The sequence below is a fragment of the Lissotriton vulgaris genome, chromosome 7 (genome assembly GCF_964263255.1).
Source record: "Lissotriton vulgaris chromosome 7, aLisVul1.2, whole genome shotgun sequence".
NCBI lineage: Eukaryota > Metazoa > Chordata > Amphibia > Caudata > Salamandridae > Lissotriton > Lissotriton vulgaris.
This window is the reverse complement of record NC_141695.1, coordinates 1,440,793,529-1,440,814,701: the sequence shown is the minus strand read 5'-3', so window position 1 is coordinate 1,440,814,701 and position 21,173 is coordinate 1,440,793,529. Positions and strand designations below refer to the sequence as shown.

Genomic DNA, 21,173 nt, shown 5'->3' with positions numbered 1-21,173 from the left:
GATGTTGAATCCCAAAGTAAAAAATGATATCTCCATCAAAGACTAACAGCCTTTGCGCTTGCCACAAAGTTCTGCTGAGCACTCCCTTTCTCACATCTATGGATAGATTTAGAGGTGCTCTCTAGTCTACTACTCTCAAATGGCCAGATAGATGTACGAACTTTAAGGTCACAAAAAACGGTTGCAATTTGTGACCAAAAACATATTTTGCAAACAGACCAATGCACTAACAAAGTCAATTCATAAAATTAGGAATCTGAGTAGGTCACAGTCCGACCTACCTAATTAATATTAATTACGTAGGCCATACTGAGACTCATAAATTGTGACTCACTCCAATTGGTTACCATCACAAGATGGCCTGCAAGGGTTAGCAACCACTACACCTGTGATTGCTTTTAAATAAAGAAAAGTTTTTTATGTAGTTCGGTTTCTTTAATGAAGGCAAGGCTGTATTTAAAAAAATAAACACAAGATCTCAGTGAGAGTGGGCAACGGTACAGCTAATGTTTCACTCCAATTCGCAAAGAGGAAGGTGACCGCTTGCCTTTTGCGAATGAGCTACCACCCCAACATGGGAGCTTAAGTTTAGAAATTGTTGATATGTCTGAAACGGACTGTGTTTAGAATGGATGCCCAGAAATCATGCTTTACAAATATCCAATAGGTAAACAGTTGCAATCCCGATTTAGAAAGGGGTGAAGTTTTACAGACTCCAGAAGTAGATTTTGTACATAGCAAACATCTTTTTTGCAGCGGCAAACTCAGAATGTAAGTGTTTGCGACTGCAAAAATGATTGGACGGCTGGTCTATTATTTAAAAATACAGCATGAATTGCAGGGGCAATTGATATCTCCACAGTGGCACCCTGTGGGTATTGATGGAACTTATGAATTCTGAGAACACAGAATTCTATTTGAGCTGAGCCCTTATTAATCTATCATTTCAGATGGTTAGTGAAGCATTTAAGCTAAGATTCATAAAGACTGATTTTGTTCCCACTGAAGAAAATGATAAGATGGGAATGTTGGGGGCAAAGTTCGCTCTACAGCCACACTTCTTGTTGAAGCACCTCTGGCAGACATCTACAGAGCAGTAACCTGGAGGATTATGCACTCCTTCACTAAGCACTGTTGCCTTAAAGTGCAGAGCAGGGACGGACAATGCTTCAGAACTAGTTCACATATGGTGAGCCTCATTCTTGCTTACCTCGGTTTACTGCTTTGTTAGTCTTAATTCTAGCATGTGAATCTTTGAAAGATTCAAAGCTGAAGGAGAAGAAAAGGTTACTTATATGCAACTACATTTTTCCAGCATTGTTAGACTGTATAAATTCACGCACCCTTTGCATTCCTCCCCTTTCATGAGGATCCAAGACTTTAATCTTGGCAGTTAAACTGGCTGTAGGCCAGCTCACTTTATGAGATAGATAAACTGCAATTAGTAGATAGCTGTTTCAATGTTTATGAGCGTATATGTGAACTGCTCTGAAAACGTTGAATACAGAATATTTCCAGCATTACAACTTGGAAAAATTCAAATGTGAATTTCAAAAGATCCTAAGATGGAGAAAGTGTTTTAATACCAATTTGCCAATTTGTCTTGATTTAGTATAAAGTGTAAATTTGCAAAAAAAGACCTCCCAATCACAAGGTCATAACTAACAACTTGGCTCAAGAAAACAATATCGCTCCGACCAAGAAATCAAGAATTTTTGTACAGAATGCTTGAAAGATAATCATTTGCTTCCAGTGAGCTACACCCGTTATTGTCTTCGATTTCTCGGATAAATCTGCAGAATGGGCCTTTTGGCAATTATTTCCAAAAGGAAAGTGAACAGGATGCTCGTAGCAATAACAAACAAAGGGCGGCTAAAGGTGTCCAATAAACATGACTTCATCTAAATCGATGGAACCATTGCTACCACTTCCTAAGACCGACCAATGTGGGGGACTAAAAGAAAAAGCACCCTTGCAAAAAATAACTATCCTCTGAACAGCAGCGATTGATAAGGGAACTAAAGATAATTATTTATGTGTGTTATTTATAGGGCACAACCCCATCCTTAGAGGCAACAGAGTTCTTTGAATACAGCACAAGTGGAGGGCCATCCTACCAGCAATCGCCACATGGCGACTCCAACCTACTGCGCTTGAAGACCAACCTTTTCTTTCGTCCCTGAGCACGGCCACAGGGGAATATTTAGAGATTAACGCTAACACGCCCACTGACAAACAGATAGAGTGGGCCGCTTTTAAAAAAACCAACAGGGGAACCGGTCTGGGGCTGGTGTGGAATACCTGCAAACAATTAGATGGGGACACTATGCACATTGAATGGACTCCCCTGTGTCTGTAAACACCAGCCGTAGCGGATCCAGAATGCATTAAGTGGCTGGCCGAGGTGAGACGCGAACGCACCAACCTACTGGAACGCCTCCGGTGCTTGAACTGTCGCACACTCCTTGCCCACACATGGGATATCTGACTGCACGGGCAGACTACTTGCATGGTTAATACAGCAGGACCAACCATAGCAACCTGTCCTCACACTCACCTCGTCCACGGGGAAGCCCCTTCACACCCAACATAAAATACATGCGGTAATTAACTAGCCACTACACCACACTTTAAAGATCGGTAACAGTGACTGACCCGACTCATCTGGAGGCCTTTTACACCGTGTTCCGCCTTGCTCTAATTACACCTTAACAGTGCGAAGAACTGAATGAGCCAAACATTCTATCAAAAATCAGCGAGGCAATTAGAGCCATGGCCACCGGCAAGTCCCTAGGCCCAGGCAGCCTATCAGCCAAATTCTACAAGGCATACACCCCCTGTTGGCTCCTCACCTACTCACTTTGTATGAGGAGTCCATCACAGTGCACTCCTTACCCCAATCATTACACGAGGCCTTACTCATTTCCCTACCTAAACCAGACAGGGACCCCGTGACATTAGGCTGATACCGACCTCTGGCGCTTCTCAACACGGATTACAAGATATTAGCAACTGGTCCAAAAAGACCAGAACAGATTTATCCCGGCCAGAAACATGTAGTTAAACATACAACAATTTCGCAGGATCTCCAAGTACTCATTAAATCATTGGACACATTCAGGGTGTCTGGTCCTAGACCTCGAGAAAGCTTTTGACTCGCTGTAGTGCGGTTTTCAATTTGATGAGTTGCCTCACTAAGGTATGGGAGGCCCCTTCCTGCGGTTGATTAAATTGCTTTACACAACGCCTCTAGCTAGAGTCAAAACAGCATCTTACATATCCAAACCTATTTTGAAAGAGAGAGGCACCCACAAAGGATGTCCTCTCTCCCCATTGCTTTTTTAATTGGCCATAGAACCACTCGCTTTGGCAATCAGATTGGGGCATCCTAATGGGATATGAAGTCATGCAATTTCATTTTACGCTGATGACCTCCTAATTCATCTTTGAAACTAGAGATTGACCCTTGACACCATAGCGTAGACACTCCCAGAATTTGCCACCCTTTCTGGACTATGGGTCAATTGGACCAAATCATGTCTATTTCCCTTTGCCCCCACAACTTCTGATCCTGCTCTTGTGCGTTGTGGGGTTCCGGTTAAATAGCAACCTGCCATGTTTTCCTACCCAGGAGTTGTGTTATATCATCAACCGGCTGACTTACTGGACGGTAAGCTCACAAGGGCGACCACTGCCCTCCAATCCCAAATGTCATTCTGGTGAAAGCTTTCGCTCCCCATTGTGGGATGAGTAGCATTGCTCAAAATGGTAGCCTTACCTAGACTGCTCTATTTCCTCACTAACTTACCTCTATATCTCACCCCCCATGTTAAAGACCTGAAAGGATTTATGCAGGAGTTTATGTGGAACAAATCACGATGCAGGGTGGCACTAGCCAAACTATACCTTCCTACTGACCAGGGCGGCCTCGCAGTACCAAACATGGAACGATATTATCTTTCCTCTCAGCTCCAACGGGTGACCAAGTGGGTAGGAGAAGAACAACTATCAGACACTGTTGCATTGACCCCAGCCTGGACCCATTCGGCATTGCTTCACCTCTTTCATCCCTGCACATAAGGGAGACCGCCGGAGCCTCTCCTGCTAGGAGTTGCATACAAATGCTGCCAGCATAGTTTATACCTTACAAGGTCCATAACACAATATGGAGATGCACTACTCATATTAAGCACACCCAGAGACGACGTAAACGCCTCATCAACAGAGGTCGCAGCCTGGCTTGCTGCTGGATTACACTCTCTGACTTTTATCGTGACGGCGAATTGATTCCCTATAATACACTAGTGGAAGAGGAGGGACGTGGAAGAGGTTGTTCCTCCTCTATACCTCACTGTTTACAGCTCTTGGCGACAAGTGCGAAGAAGTCAGAGGAAGCCTTCCACACACCTAACAATACAGTACCTACAGTACCTACTGGTCATGGGAACAGGGCAGCATCACCCAAGGTGGTTTGAGGCCTCCCTGCGCCACTCTGCAGTGACCAATCAATCAATCAATCATGACACTTGTATAGCGCGCTACTCACCCGGAAGGGTCTCAAGGCGCTTGGGGGAAGGGGGCCGCTACTGCTCGAACAGCCAGGTCTTGAGTTGTCTCCTGAAGGCGAGGTGGTCCTGGGTCCGCCGAAGGTGGATGGGGAGGGAGTTCCATGTCTTGGCTGCCAGGTAGGAGAAGAATCTGCCTCCGGCGGTGGCTCTTCGGATGCGTGGTACGGCGGCAAGGGCGAGGCTAGCGGACCGTAGCTGGCGGGTGGGCGTGTGGAAGGTCAGGCGGTCGTTGAGGTACTTGGGGCCCAGGTTGTGGAGAGACTTGTGTGCGTGGGTGAGGAGCCTGAACGTGATCCTCTTGTTGACAGGGAGCCAGTGCAGGTTCCTCAGGTGGCCGGAGATGTGGCTGCGTCGAGGGATGTCCAGGATGAGTCGGGCGGAGGCGTTCTGGATGCGTTGCAGTCTTTTCTGTAGCTTGGATGTGGTTCCGGCGTAGAGGGTGTTTCCGTAGTCCAGCCGGCTGGTGACGAGGGCCTGGGTGACCGTCTTCCTGGTTTCGATCGGGATCCATCGGAAGATCTTGCGGAGCATGCGGAGGGTGTGAAAGCATGAAGGGGAGACGGCGTTGACTTGTCTGGTCATCGAGAGGGAGGAGTCCAGGATGAAGCCCAGGTTGCGCGCGTGGTCTGTCGGCTTGGGGGCGGTTCCCAGGGCTGGGGGCCACCAGGAGTCGTCCCAGACGGAGGGTGATGGTCCCAGGCGGAGGGTGATGGTCCCAGGATGAGGACTTCCGTCTTGTCGGAGTTCAGTTTCAAGCGGCTGTTCTTCATCCATTCGGCGACGTCTTTCATCCCTTCGTGGAGGCTGGTTCTGGCGGTGTCGGGGTCTCTGGTGAGTGAGAGGATCAGCTGGGTGTCGTCGGCGTAGGAGATGATGTTGAGGTTGTGTTGGCGTGCGATGGCTGCGAGAGGTCTCATGTAGACGTGGAAGAGGGTGGGGCTGAGCCATGATCCTTGCGGGACGCCGCAGATGACTTCGGTGGCCTCGGAGCGAAATGGGGGGAGGCGGACTCTCTGTGTTCTTCCAGCGAGGAACGAGATGATCCACTTCAATGCCTTCTCTTGGATGCCGGTGATGCTGAGGCGTTGGACTAGGGTGCGGTTGCAGACAGTGTCGGACGCGGCGGAGAGGTCCAGGAGGATGAGTGCCGCTGTTTCCCCGTTGTCGAGAAGGGCTTGGATGTCGTCGGTGGCTGCGATGAGGGCGGTCTTGGTGCTGTCGTTGGCTCTGAAGCCGGACTGCGAGGGGTCGAGGGATCCATTTGTCTCGAGGAAGGCGGCAAGCTGTCTGTTGGCGATCTTCGATGACTTTGGCAGAAAAAGGGAGGAGCGAGATGGGGCGGACGTTTTTGAGGTCGGTGGGGTCCGCTGTTGGTTTCTTCAGTAGGGCGCTGACCTCGGCGTGCTTCCAGCTCTCCGGGAAGGTGGCGGTGTCGAAGGAGATGTTGATGGCGTCTCGGAGTTGGGGTGCGATGGTGGAGTCGGCCTTGTTGAAGACGTGGTGGGGGCATGGGTCAGTCGGAGATCCGGAGTGGATGGTGTTCATCGTGCGAGCTGTGTCTTCGCTGGTCACTGCGGTCCAGGTGCGGAGGGTGGCAGTGGGGTGCGTTGGTTCGACAGTTGGGTGCGAGGAAGGTGCGCCGAAGCTGTTGTGGATGTCGGCAATCTTGCGGTGGAAGAATGAGGCGAGGGAGTCGCAGAGATCTTGTGACGGGGTGATGTTGTTGTTGCCGGTGCTGGGGTTGGAGAACTCCTTGACGATGCTGAAGAGTTCCTTGCTGTCGTGAGCGTGGTTGTCCAGTCGATCCTTCAGTGATTTCTTCTTGGTGGTGCGGATTAGCTGGTGGTGCTTGCGGGTCGCGTGTTTGAGGGCGGTCATGTTTTCAGTGGTCCGGTCGAGGAGCCAGGCTTTCTCGAGGGTGCGGCAGGTCTTCTTGGAGTCCTTGAGTTCGTCGGTGAACCAGGGGGCCTTCTTGCTTCTGGGTTTGCTGGGAGGGTTCTTCAGTGGTGCGAGGTCGTCGGCGCAGGCGGTCAGCCACTGTGTGAAGTTGCGGGCTGCTTCGTTGGGGTCTGGTGTGCTGGCCGGTGGGTTCTGGCTGAGGGAGGTGGTGAGTTGGTCGGCGGTGATCTTGCTCCAGCTTCTGTGAGGAACCTGTTGCGGGTGGTGGTGAGTAGTGGTTTTTCTGAAGCTGAAGTGGACGCAGCTGTGGTCGGTCCAGTGAAGTCCGGTGGAGTGGCTGAAGGCGATGTGCTTGCTGGCTGAGAAGACGGGGTCAAGCGTGTGGCCGGCGCAGTGGGTGAGGGGTGTTGACCAGTTGCTTGAGTCAGAGGTTGGCGAGGTTGTCCAGCAGAGTGACAGTGTTGCGGTCCTTGTTGTTCTCCAGGTGGAAGTTGAAGTCCCATAGGAGGATGTAGTCGGCGGAGGGGAGGGCGAGTGGGCTGATGAAGTCTGTGATGTCTTCGTTGAATTGCGTGCGTGGTCCCGGGGGTCTGTAGATGAGGGTGCCTCTGAGGGTCGTCTTTGGGTCAGTGTGAATCTGGAGGTGGAGGTGTTCGGCGGCGGTGTAGGTGTCGTCGGCGTCGGTCGTAATGCGGATGGTGTTCTTGTGGACGATGGCGATACCTCCTCCAGTCTGGTTGACTCGGTCCCTCCTGATGATCTTGTATCCATCCGGGATGGCGATGGCGATGTCGGGGGCTGAGGAGGCGTTCATCCATGTTTCAGTGAGGAACGCGACGTCTGGTGATGTAGTGTCGAGCAGGTTCCAGAGTTCGACGGCGTGTCTGTGGACGGAGCGGGTGTTGAGCAGGATGCACTTGAGGTCGCTGCTGGGCTTTGGCTTGGCGGGCGCGGTGCATGTTCGGAGGCAGGTGAACTTGCAGGTTGTGCAGGTGAAGGGTCCGTGGACTCGTTTCTGGGCGGCCTGGCAGCAGGTGGGGTTCCGGCCGGCGTTGAGTGAGTTGAGGGCGGCGGCGTCGTAGGTCAGTCGGGTCGTCTTGCATCGTCGGTGGGAGCCAGGAGTCGTGGCGCTGGGAGCGGTCCGGGCGCAGACGGGCTTACCTTTGGCACGCCCGCTTGCGCGTGATCGCTGCGCGTGACCGCTGCGCGTCCGTGCGGTCGCCATGGCGAAGTGAGAGGGAGGGAGGAGCAGCTGGGAGGCGGGAGCGGGGAGGGTACAGAAGAAAAAGGGGGCGTGGCCGCTGGCACGCCGGCGGGAAGCGGGGAGCGGGGCGGGCAGGCACAGGGGGCAGAGAGACAGGGAAACAGTACAGGCAGTAATAATAAACAATACAGAAGATGGGAACAATAATAATATTGACAAAAGAAACTAAAGGAAACGAAATAATAACACACGGTACACGCAAATACGGCGGGGGGCGGGGGCGGTGAGGCAGGCTCAGCGAGGCTGCGGGCAGCAGCGGGGCGAGACGTGCACACAACAGCTGGTGGCCGTGCGGCGAGGGGGTGTCCTGAGGACAGGTCACACTCACCTGCGCCGCGCGGTCGCCATTTATGGCCAAGTGGGAGGGAGGGAGGAGCAGCTGGGAGGCGGGAGCGGGGAGGGTACAGAAGAAAAAGGGGGCGTGGCCGCTGGCACGGCGGTGGGAAGCGGGGAGCGTGGCGGGCAGGCACAGGGGGCAGAGAGACAGGGAAACAGTACAGGCAGTAATAATAAACAATACAGAAGATGGGAACAATAACAATATTGACAAAAGAAACTAAAGGAAACTAAATAATAACACACAGTACACGCAAATACGGCGGGGGGGCGGGGTCGGTGAGGCAGGCTCAGCGAGGCTGCGGGCAGCAGCGGGGCGAGACGTGCACACAACAGCTGGTGGCCGTGCGGCGCGGGGGTGTCCTGAGGACAGGTCACACTCACCTGCGCCGCGCGGTCGCCATTTATGGCCAAGTGGGAGGGAGGGAGGAGCAGCTGGGAGGCGGGGAGGGTACAGAAGAAAAAGGGGGCGTGGCCGCTGGCACGGCGGCGGGAAGCGGGGAGCGGGGCGGGCAGGCACAGGGGGCAGAGAGACAGGGAAACGGTACAGGCAGTAATAATAAACAATACAGAAGATGGGAACAATAACAATATTGAGAAAAGAAACTAAAGGAAACTAAATAATAACACACGGTACACGCAAATACGGCGGGGGCGGGGTCGGTGAGGTAGGCTCAGCGAGGCTGCGGGCAGCAGCGGGGCGAGACGTGCCCACAAGAGCTGGTGGCCATGCGGCGCGGGGGTGTCCTGACAATTACATCACTTGGAGAGGGAGGTATCCCGGCCCTGCATGAATAAGGAATGGGCCTCTATATTGGAGGGCCCAACTCATTCGCCGGAATGCCCACTTCCACCTTATGCAGTGTTACATCACTCAGCAAGCCTATCTCATGCCAGCAAAAATTAATGAATACTATCAGCATGCTGCCCTAGATGTCATTTATTGGGCACAAATCTTCTACACATTAATATGGGCATGCCCTCACCTACATACTTACAGGAGACATGGCACTACCACAAAGCTATACACATGGGTGGCCTGCCTCTTAGGACTCATTTACAGGGGAAAGCAACAAAGTCACGTCTCGATTCTTAGATCTCTGGATTGATAGTAGCCAAACGGTTAATCACCAGGCGATAGAAGTCGCCTACAGTTGCTGCTGGTATTGGCCCAGTACGAAAGCATTGCATTACACAGGGAGGTCACCATGGGGCACCAAAAGATGCATATTGCCACCTATTGGGACACCATATTACATGATTTTCAGCAGGAACATATGTCCGAGTCAGGACATGAGGGCGTGGCATTGAGGGTGACCGAATGTACAGAGATGCGCTGTATAGCTGAGACGGTAGTGCAAGTTTAGCCTTTTTTCACCTGAACACGTGCTACAATGAGCATTAACCGGAATTGTGCACAACAATACTGTCATACTTCTTTGTTCTCGCTTGAGATTAATGTAAGGTCGTGGGGAGCCGGGGTTAGCCAAGCTGGGTAGAGTTATGTTGTTATTTCACATTACTTTTAGTGATGCACTGCTATGCCATTGGACTACTTCATTCCTGTCATCACTACTAACAGTCAATTGTACGGTAACTGAGTATTACAAATGCCAGCCTTCCTTACTGTGTTCATGTGCATCATATGCATTGCTATTCCCATTTACTTGGGAATGGTGTTAAAATGAAAATCAATAAAAAGATTAAAACAAAAAAACAGGGTTCTTTGTATGTAACAGTTCAATTACAATAGAACATTTTGATAACATCAACTTCAAATTAATACATTCAGGGGGATCTGTGTAGCATTGGCCCAGCTACAAGGCAAGAGCCTGAGGTTAAAATGTGAATCTTCACTCCACTCCTGGGTATCTGTGAAGAAGATTTAGAAATATTCTACCAATATTCTACCAAGAGATGATCACAGGTCCTGGCAGTATTTGTAACCCAATCACAAGGAATAGACATGGATGCTGTTTTGACAGAACAGTTTGTTCCGAAGAAAACCAGGGAGACCTATACCAATTTTCCTCTAAGGTACTGCTCCCACTGCCCAATTCGTTGTGCACAACACACAATTGGTCTCAACTCTCTACCCTTAGGTTCGGCTTAGCCCAGTACAAACTTAACCCCTTCCTCTTTCGAAATCAATTCCTTGCTGCTCTACTTTTCAGTCAATACAATGGTATTATTTTTATATATTTCTTGGATTCAGAAATGCTTAATGCTCTAGATGTCATGTCTATATAATACCATGTCATAAACTGTTGTCTCTATTGAAACACAAATATTGTAAGGTAGATTACAATAAAGCAAATCCCAAAGAAGTATGTTCAGGGAAACTATTTCCCTTGCATTCTCAAAAATACTCTCTTCAGGTGTACCCTTCACCCACCCTGTTCAGGGACATGATTCTTCCAGGGTTCAGTGAATTTAGATAAACCACAGTTTTTGGACCTTCCAAGAAAGTATTATTGACCGTGGTCTACCTTGCATACCACTGTGAAAATCCTCCATGCACTAATTCTTAACCCCTTCGATGCTGGTGACAAAGCCAGCTTGTCATGGGCGTTACCTGCGCAGCGCGCATGACGAGCTGGCTTTGTCACCTAACGCGGGTTTTTTGAATTTTCAGCGCGCAGCGGGAAAACCCGCTAGCGCGCATGCGGTTAAACAATATCTTGTGAGGAAATTACAGTGACAGTATTCCAGGTGATGGAATAAATCAGTAAAATGGGAGGCATCCACAATTATAACCTACTCTAATCTAGGAAAGATAACTTGACACTTTTTTGCTTCCTGAGAATATAATGTGTACATAAAAAGCCACAACACAGCAGTGATATGAAGTGTGAGGAAATGGAATTGATGAATTCCTTGCGGGCCGCCCGATACATCTGGACGTGGGGATCAAGAATACTCTAGGATTCCCAAGTAGAGAAGGGAAATCTCCTCGACACTACAAGGGTAAAACCTACTTGAAAAAGTTCCACATGTATTAAAATACATGCAATCTCTCTGTCGATGAAGGCATTTTATGTCATGCATTTAAAGGAAATACAGGGGAGGATCCTGCCCACTGTTCAAGGAAAAGAGACCAGCTCACTTGTCACAGAAGGTGCATCCTGCAACAGATCTTTTAATAAAGAAAGATTGAGAAGGCCTCGACTCCACACGCAAATTTCCACCTCTGCCAGGAAATAAATATAAGTCTGCATGAACAAACATAGAAGCAAAGCACTTTGAAGCAGAAAGTAAGGGAACACTTCATAAAAAATATAACTCCCATCACCTTCTGTTATGAAGAAAAGTAAATTACCAAGTGTCTGACTGGAAAATTCTTATGTTCTGTCTTTCCTGTCTACCGAAAAAAAAGTTTATCCGAGAAACCTCTTAATGAAAAGTCTGTAGCTGCCACAGATGCACAAAATTATCTGTACAACCTTTGAAACTAGGTATTTGTAGGCTGTCATAATAGTATTAGTATACAATAAAGGTGGAAAAGCCGAACCCTTCAATATCCCCCCTCCCACTATTGCATTGCTTGACTGTACACTTGAGTTACTCCATACATTATTTCTCAACGGGACTGAATAAGGACTTGTCCAAAAAAAGATTGAGCAAGCTTTATCAGTGGGTGAGCAGAGGCTCAGGGGTCACAGGACAATCATGCTCTCTAAATTGTTCTTACGAAATAGCCCACCTTGAATAAGCCTATGATATAAATCATCTCTTCAGCTAAAACATACATATGATTCTATAAATGTGTTAAGTCCTCTTGAATCACTGAGAGAAAAAGATATGGATGAAGCATTGGTATGCGTGCAAGTACACAATCCAACTGTACCTAGGTTTTATATGTGATATGCTGAAACTAGTGACTGGTCAGACCTCCATACCAATTGGCAAAAAGACACAAGGCAAGGATTTGTCTTGGCCTCAACAGTATTCAGTATATTATTTGATTATCTACATAAGCGCCGTATCACTTTTTGATGCAGTTTGCCAATTGGCAGGGCCCACATATTGTTGCAGTATGGTTATTTGGCGACCACATTGTCCTGCTAAGTACATTGGAGAAGTCATTCTTCTCACTCTTAGGTTTCAGCAGGTACAGATAAATTAAGAAAACTAAAGATATGAAGAATAAGTTGAAGATTATGAATCTATTGGAAACAGCACCGAAATATTCATAAATGTAAAACTTTTCATAAAACAATTGGGATAACCGTGCTTTTCCATGACCTATGAACCAGATGTGACTATTACCAAACCTATAGCGTGAAGTATTAAAAAAACACACAACATGAACACATTTACCTTTGGTAGGTAAAGTTCAAAGGCACCTTACATCTAATTAAGGGGCAAACACAGTTCATAAGGAAAATAAATATATATCTATATCTCGTACTAGTGGTCGCCAGTAGGTAGTCATAGTTAGGACCTAGTTTCCATTGGAAGAACATTTTTTTTTTTTTTACTTTGGCGCAGTTCGACAAATCTTCACCAACGTTTCAAAACTAGTCTGCTGTCTGGAAAGTTTCATGGTGATTTGTCAAGTGGGGGCCGAGAAAAAGGGGGATCCAAAATGTGTTTTCCCCATGCAATTTTTCATTGGATACCTTAAAATGGTATTTTATGAAGTATATGGAAGGTTAATTTGCAGGATGATGTCATCAGTGATGTCATTTGAGATATGTCATCAGTGCTGTCACTGACCATGTCACCAGTGATGTAATATGTGAGGTTATAAGCATGGCATTGAATGGGATGTAAATTGTAAGTTAGCTCCGGTAACTATGAACTTCTATGGTTTTGTGTGTGTAAAATTTGAACCCAACTATAACGTTTCGTTAACATTTGTTTTTTTTCAGTGAATGAAAATATATAGTTCATGAATTAACTATGCTATAGCAATCTAAGGAAGGAATTGAGCTCCAATTAATAAAAAAGGTGCTGCAGCAAGGCTGGTCATCAAAAAAAACATTTCTGTGCTTTGTAACTACTAGGTCGGTAGTGCCACATTGCAAGCAATTCTGTCTAAATCCTGTTGCTTCATTGAAGACTGAGAGCAATGTAAAGACACATTTCATAAGTCAATTTCTAAAATATTTCAGTGATAAGCCAAGAGACTGTCAGCGCCAGTTTAGACAAACAGGTATTGAAACCAAGTTCAATCAAATAATGTTTAATTTTTACAATTCTATCATTCTAAAATGGAGAGCTTTTAACAAACTGCACACTGCCAAATAAAACTTTCCTAACATATTTTTACCTAAACTGGCAACAGGAACGTAACTTTGAAATAAAATCTCCTTGTCAGACAATCGAAGCGGTACCTGCCCAATTTACCTTTTTGAACTGGATCTGAAGCTATTCTCTTCCCTACCTCATTTGTTCTAAACAGTTTAGTGATCCTCTTCCTAATTCTTTTCTCGGCCCTGACAGAAATTCTACCACTGCCTTCTGCTTCATCTTCCAGAATTTTGTCAATGATCTCCTCGAGCTGAACACAAAAAAAGATGCCTTGTTAGACAGATACTCTATAAAAAATTAAAAACTAGGTCAAGAAAGAAACAGACAGTTCACAGCAAAATCTACATTATTAAAGATAGACACTATGTTTTTAACATAAGCATCAGATACTGAAAGGTATTTTTATTACTTAGGACCTGCTTTGGAGTTTGGTGAACTGGCAACTCCATGAGAAACAGGACTGATATCCCATCAACATTATTACAAGTGCATTATATTCTATGTTGCTTGAAATGAGGTGGAGAAGATATCGGTCATGTTTGTGATGGAGCAACCCATACGCCAAACTCTAAAATCAGGCCGATACTTATGTATTTAAATTTTCAATAGAGTGCTACATAGTTCACTTGAACATTAGTCTAAATTGCTCAGTTTTGGGAGTTTCTTGAACCGCATAGAGGTAGGTTTATATCACACGGTATTTGTTCACAACATTTTACAGTGTGGGGACTTGTACTCTATAAAACTACCTTCGTTTTTTCATTCTCTTGAAAGGTCATTGGGTGATCAGACGGGTGGATGCACACAGGAGGTTTCTAGTTGGTGCCAGTTTTCACAGAAGTCAGGGACCTTTGTTGTTTTATTTACGAATGGAACCGAGAACCTAAAACACTATCCTAAAGCCTATTGGAAGCCAGTGGAGTCTTCAAGTTCAGGTTTGATATATTTATGCTTACTGAAGTGTACGGACATTCTGGCTGCCTTCTACAGAAGCCTTGGTAATCTGGTGTGCAGTTTCTTCAGTAGGCTAAAGTAGGTCATAGTACAGTAGTCAATACTTGCATTGCTCTCATCAGTCGAATATGGTGGTCATCATACACTATTGAGAGGCATTTTATACATGACAGAGTTGCAGTTTGACCCTTGTACCACAGTGTTGACTTGCAGGATAACTGAAAGAGGAGTAAAAAAATGATGCCAATTTATCTTACTCCAGGGGTTGCAAAGTCTCAGTGGTATGATCCATTTCACACATTACTACAATGTTATTTTTGGTGCAATTCATGTAAAAGAAACTACCCTGCATTAAATGAACCCATAGTCCAGGCAAAGGTTATGCTGCTTGAATTCTGAAGTTTGTTACCCAGCTGGAAATGGCTTATTGTATCATCTGCATACATTTGAAAGTTCTACTAGTAGTGGCCAATAAAGGGACACATGAAAAGGGAGTAGAAATTATACAGAGTAAAAGTGATACAGATGGTCCTTGAAGAAAGTCTTAAGACACTGGAAGCATGCAGATGACTCCTGACCATAACTTGACTTTATTTTTACTGTAGATAGTGAGAAATGATTGGCCGCAACGGAAGTGCAGTTTACCAGTATTCCAGCCTTTCAAATACTATTATATTCAACAGTGTTGTACACAGTGAGAGGTTAAGCAGCATAAGATCATATTTCTTGCCCATGTTGCTGGAAAGAAGCTCTTACCGGAAATTAAATAAGGCATATTCAGTGCCCTCTACAGGCCTCAATCCAGTACTAAAGATGAGGAAAAGATGCAGATGTTTCTTTTCAGAATGGGGTGAGAAGTTTAAAGGACCAAACTAACCCAAAAAAACATTAAACAATCATACCTTTTGTTTCCATCGCAAGGGATGGGGGAAGAATCATACATGCAAGAAAGCAGGCTTCAACAGGCAAATTGGGCACTTATCTTGAGGGTCAGATATAGCACCTTAGCTGTCTACAAGAGTGCGAATGAGGTGGAAGCAGACTGTAGCAGAAGTTTAAAAAGTGGAGATTTAGAGAGGTTGTTCCTGTGAGCTGTAGATGTAGCTGCATGTCAATCAATCAATCAATCAATACATTTGTAAAGCGCACTACTCACCCGTGAGGGTCTCAAGGCGCTGGGGGAGGGGGTGCTGCTATTGCTTGAAGGGGGGTCCTGCCAATTTTGGACTCAAAGAACTCTAGTAGGCCCATTGTTGTTGTGATAAGCACTGGCTACTTTTCAGGGCATCTCATTTAGACATTACCTGATAAATATTAATGATTTTCCTCATTTGACTGCATGCAACTAATGTGTTTAGCAAGGCAAGATTTTTTTGGCTCTCTTGAGGTATTTATGGCAACCGCTACTAAACGTCTTCCTTCATATTTTGTCCTTTTCACTCGGGTATGTACTCCCATTCTCAGTGTTCTATATTTGGCTAGCTCTAGTTGTTAGTTCTGTGGAATGTGATGGGTTTGTATGTTTGGGTGGACAAGTTGATGGAGATGAAAGAACCGCAACTTTGGTTGCACCATAATGTTTAACATATCTAAAATGCTTTTTTGCATTGGGCCACTCACCACGTATTAGAAACAGACAGCCTGAACCAGATCTATAAGGTTCCGAACCAGTTTCAAATCTGGTCTCAACCCAAAAACTGATGTCTGCCATAATCAATATTTTGTTGGCTTTGATCTCCAGTAATTGTATCCACCTTGTGATAGACCATTTGCTGTGCTGGGGGAGCTATTAGGATTGATCAAACAATGGCCACTACACACTCTAACAATGGAGTATGTAGTATCAGTAATTTCCATACATATAATATCAGAAGCATAGGCTAATACTACAGCGACATAAATCCAGTCTTAACCCATCGTCAAGATTATATTGTGACCCAGAAGGAGAAGGCTGTGAAGCGGTCATTCATTGGTCTCCATAGCAAGCCTCAGTAAGAACAGCTATAGGACAGAGGTAGAAAGGTGGCTGTGTGTATACAGTGTGTGCCTTAGGGCTGAACAGGTATTAATTAGATCATATATTTGTGTTAAATTTTCATCTTCTTGCAAGACATCACCAGTTGACACTGAAGTTTGACAGGGAGGTTTCTGAGCATTGAATGTTTTTTTGTGGATGACCTGGTGAGATGCAGTGGAGGAATAACAGTATTTGACAGAGATCAACCCAAGGCAAGGGGGTATGTCAACAGGTAGCTGCAGCTGTAGATCTAAGAGTGATCCAAGAAACCAATGGGTGCTGTACTGGCGTTTGGAAAAAGTATGGAAAGACAGTGGGAGCTATGAGATTGAGAATTATCTTAGTTGACTACATGTTGGAATTAGGCAGAGAGGAAGTTACCACAATAGTCTGTTTTGGAGCTCTTAAAGATCCCCTGTAGTTTAACAGGTTCCTGCCATTGCCATAGATCATGATGGTTCTGTAACTATAAACTTTGATACTGTTTTCTTTTTTAAAGTGTGAAGCGAGAAATGGCAGAATCTCATCTGTGGCCATCTTGGATTTCTGCTGTTTTTGTTAAAGGCGAGTCCGAAATGCATTTTGCCAAGTTTCCAGACTACTCATGGAAAAAAAGAAGTTGATCTTAGTAATTTTAGTTTTCAGGCTACTACAGACATCTTCTGTGATGATTTCAGAATCAAATCACATGGAGGCTTAAGGCCCTTTTTATGTGTTTCTGGACTGTTCAGCTGGAGGTTACGAGGTAGAAAATCTTTTGGGGCCTGCTTGCGATAGGAAAAGACTTTGGCCTTTGTATATGGCGCTGTGTTTTCTCATGCTAAGGATATGGTACAGGACTTCCTAGCTTGTTCAGCAAGTGGAACATTTAGTAATCTACCAATGTCAAGTTCACCACATAAAGGTGTGAAATGCATACCATGCATCCTGTGCTTCAGATTAAGGAGAACTGCCATATAATCAATTATATTCCGTTTTTATTTGAGGAAGCATCTGTCAGGTTAAAGGATTGTTAGAAACGTCCAACTAATCTGGACCATGATGCTACGAAACTCTCTATTTTCCAGATGGAAAAGATGGAAGTGGAAGTAGCTATGTTGACCCTCCTGTCGGGCTGTTTATAACACGCAGACTAATGTCCATATGGTTGACGTCACAAGGAGGAGTACAGTATCCACAAACTGCTGTGCACTAGAAAATGACATTTTAATTCAAAATAAAAGACACTTTACTCCCTCTGCCCCACTCCACTTGATGGACAAAATACTGCACAACTTAATACAGCTTCTACATAGCTGAATTAAGACTCAAACCACAAAAGTTGATATTTGCTTCAAAGCTCCCAAAGCGGTCTTAGACCTTGTTTGCAACTTTCCCTTGCTGTAAAATACATAAACTGATTATTCCTTGTGTGTGTAACTTGGAGGACATGTAAGAGAACTGCACACCCATGCTTTCAATAATGAAATGTTACTATACACTCATTCTTAATGAAATACAGAGCAATATAATTATTGCATGAATAATGAGTGTTCTAAACAATCTATTTGTTGACAGGCTTTTTACAGCACTCATGAATAATCTATGTAATGTGATGGAGTCATCAGAATCGTTTAACTCACTAAGCATCACTTGTGCGCGAAGGCCCATGACTAAACCGCGTCTCTCTCTTAAAAATAATTTTTCTCATTTATGGGTTGATAGGCAAACATTCCTTGATATTCTAATGTAAATATTGATGTAGACTGCAGGGTCAATTTTCAGTAAAGTGGTGACTGTATGATCATAGATAAATGCCTGGGCTCCAATAGTTGAAATGAAAGTGCTGGCGCAGTAAGATGTCGGCCACTGAAGGGAAAGGAAGATTATCTGCCAGTGTCAGACAGATGAAACTGTTCTCATATTAGTGTGTTTATGGGATCAATACATGAGTAATCATACTTTAACATGTTAATGAACTTCATGGACAAAATTACATTTCAATCTGAAGGAAGTCAGAACAACCAATAATAATTCCATTTTCAAAATAAACCTTCTTTCCACATCTTTAAGGAAAACGATGTCTGAGCCTCATAACCACTACACCACTTAGTAGTTTGAAAAGACTCACAATACCTTGGCATGGTAGAAAGCAAGGATTGGCCGGTTCAGAGGAAAGCAGACAGATCCTGTGGATAAGACAGCAACAGCTGGTTTCATCACATTCAGGGTGGCACCAAAGGGATATACGAAAGTTAGAGCCCTGCAAGATATTCAGTATTTGGATTATGACCTCCACATGGGACAAAAGGCTACAGAACATATTTCAAATCCCTAAATAAAATTATGAATTGGATTGCATTTTGACCAAGCACCATCAAAGGTAGGCATGTGGAAGAGGACTTTACCATTCTTTTCTTTACAGTGATTTGGAGTTAGGATCAATTGTGCAATCTTTGCACTCTTTCTGCTTGTTTACTATATATTCCAATTCATATATTCATTTATTTAATTGCACATTTTCAAAATTCTAAATACACACTATTTAGAACTGTTAGCATGCATATATTGTTTACTGGCAATTGATTATATATGTAATTCAAACAGTCAACAACTATATTTTACAACTACATTTTATATTGTTTAATGTTTGTAATTCAAATAATGATCAATGTTTCATTAAAGTAGAAGTAAGGAAGGTGTATGTTGTTTGTTGTTTTTGGTAACCTTCAACAACAGACCCATTCTTTTCAAATCAATGGAAATAGAGTAATACAGGTAAATGGTAACAAGAGTTAGGTAGAGAGGAGTCTTCATATTTCCAGACAGCTGAGAGATGAGACATTGGGCTCCCAAAGAAAGGAGCTGCAAAAACCTTTTCGTAGGCCAAAGGCCATATTGGAAGTATCCAGACAAGCATTATCAGCGAGTGACAACAACTGTATTTATATTGACCGGTAACTCCGTTGTTTCACTAAGGTATGCAGGTGAAAGGTAAGGGCACCTAAGAAACCAATTAGTTTAGGAAGAAAGGGGCCCCTGCCTAATTGGATGAACCCTGGCAAGGAAACAGCATGTGGGGGTAAAGAAAGAGCAAATGTGCACCGGGTTATGTGCCTGGTTGAAAAAGGGAGAGAAAACTAACCGGCTAATGACTAGAAACACTCTAGTGTTAATTTATTATATTATTTTATTTTTATAACATCTTTTTTTCATAGCAATTATTTTTCTTAATTCATTATAAATACAAATTACTATATATAAAAAGGACAATACATGTGCAAATGGTGAGATAATAAACAATTAAATTGATTGTAAAAAAATACAGAAGTGCATTCCTTTTTCAACGCGTTTCGGCGTAAGCCTTCTTCAGGAAGTCTGTATTCATGCACCAATATCTTAAACTACTGGCGGATGAAGCAGGAACGATTGCTTGCAATCTGAAGTATAATCTGGGAATCAATCCACCAGCTGGTTTATAGTTGTTGGGTGAGTATTCTGAGGGTGGTCTGTGGATGCGCAGTCGATAAATCCTCCTATGTTCACTGATTACATTGATTGATAGCGTGGTATTCACTCCACTTGAAATAACTATATGGAGGTGTATGGTTTCATCAATCAGAAGATGCTGGTTTTTATATGGGAGAGATGTAAACCCTCATGGATCCAGTGGGGACTCCATCTATAATCTTGGAAATCCGTCCGTCGCCCGTTCGTCTATCCGCAGGTTCCACCAATCTAACCTAAGAAACCAATACATGCTCATTTCGGAGGCAAAAGTAGCTTAGCTAGAGGCAAGGTCAAGCAGTTGGAGGATAGATGTAGCGAAATCTAAAATACTGCTAAAAGTTTACAATTTGGTTCTAATATTCTGTTTACTAGCTGCCATTATACCAAAATTATTTTTGCTTTATAGTCACAACTATACACATAGACTTTATAATGTGATTTTGATTTTAATACAAGCCACAGAAGTATATTCATAGAGTTTGTTCTTGACAGATTCTACTGATGGTGAAAGGAGGTTTAGAACCTACTATTTACAAGTATTCCTGTGAGTTTCACAGGTGTGATAGATACCCAGGATGTACCATCCTCGTGTAGTGATCAGGTGGTTCATGGGTAGTAGTCCACTGGGTTCTCGGTTTCATGTTGGTATGGTGACTATATCTTCACTTCCAGAGAGTATAGAGATCTCAAAGCTCTAGCTATACTCTGAATACATTTCACAACACATATCATTCAGACATGATCTATTACACCAACTAGAATTGTTATAGTATCATAGTACATTCTCCAACTGCTCATAATTTTATGCGGATCTGGGAAGGCCAGCCACATGATAGGTCAATTTGTTGGTATTTATGTGAGGTTAGTAGAGAGTTTTTTCAATGTTTATTTTATAGGCGGTTTGTGTAGATTAGTGATTTAGTGTGAAGGTTAAGCGTTATTTGATCTTCAACGTGTTTTATATATCTGTGTGTGTGTGTGTACCAAATGACTTTTCCGAATGCCATTTCCGGACTTGATAATCCGCTGTCCATTGGTCAGCTAGATGAAGCATTCTTTGGCTATGCCTCACAATCCAGGTAGGAAATTAGAATGCATTGCTGTCTCCATGTTTAAGCTTTCTTTTTCTGATGACTCTAACATGAATGTGTGTGTGCTTTGGGGATGAAGTGAGGGGGTAAATGCTGTTGAGTTGGCAGTGCTGAACCAACTATGCTTCAGTGTCTTGTAACCATTAGGGAGTTTCAGTTGGCTAATGCTGTTTGAGAAAGGAAAGATGTAAGCGTGATCAGAAAGATGCTTTAAAGTGAGTAATGTTGGGTGTAGGTGGAGAGAGTCCTTGGGTACCCAAAAAACATATTATATGGCATTATCTGGGCTATGTTGGATA

General features: G+C 44.5%; 1 protein-coding gene across 1 annotated transcript in view; it reads right to left on the bottom strand.

Annotated features, from left to right (window-relative positions):
* The window catches only part of IFT52 (intraflagellar transport 52), a 292,137-nt gene that overhangs the window by 185,895 nt on the left and 85,069 nt on the right, over window positions 1-21,173 (bottom strand). The window contains exon 7 of the mRNA XM_086932254.1: window positions 18,410-18,536. Within this exon, the coding sequence (XP_086788380.1) occupies window positions 18,410-18,536 (127 nt within the window). The remainder of the gene's footprint in view (window positions 1-18,409; window positions 18,537-21,173) is intronic.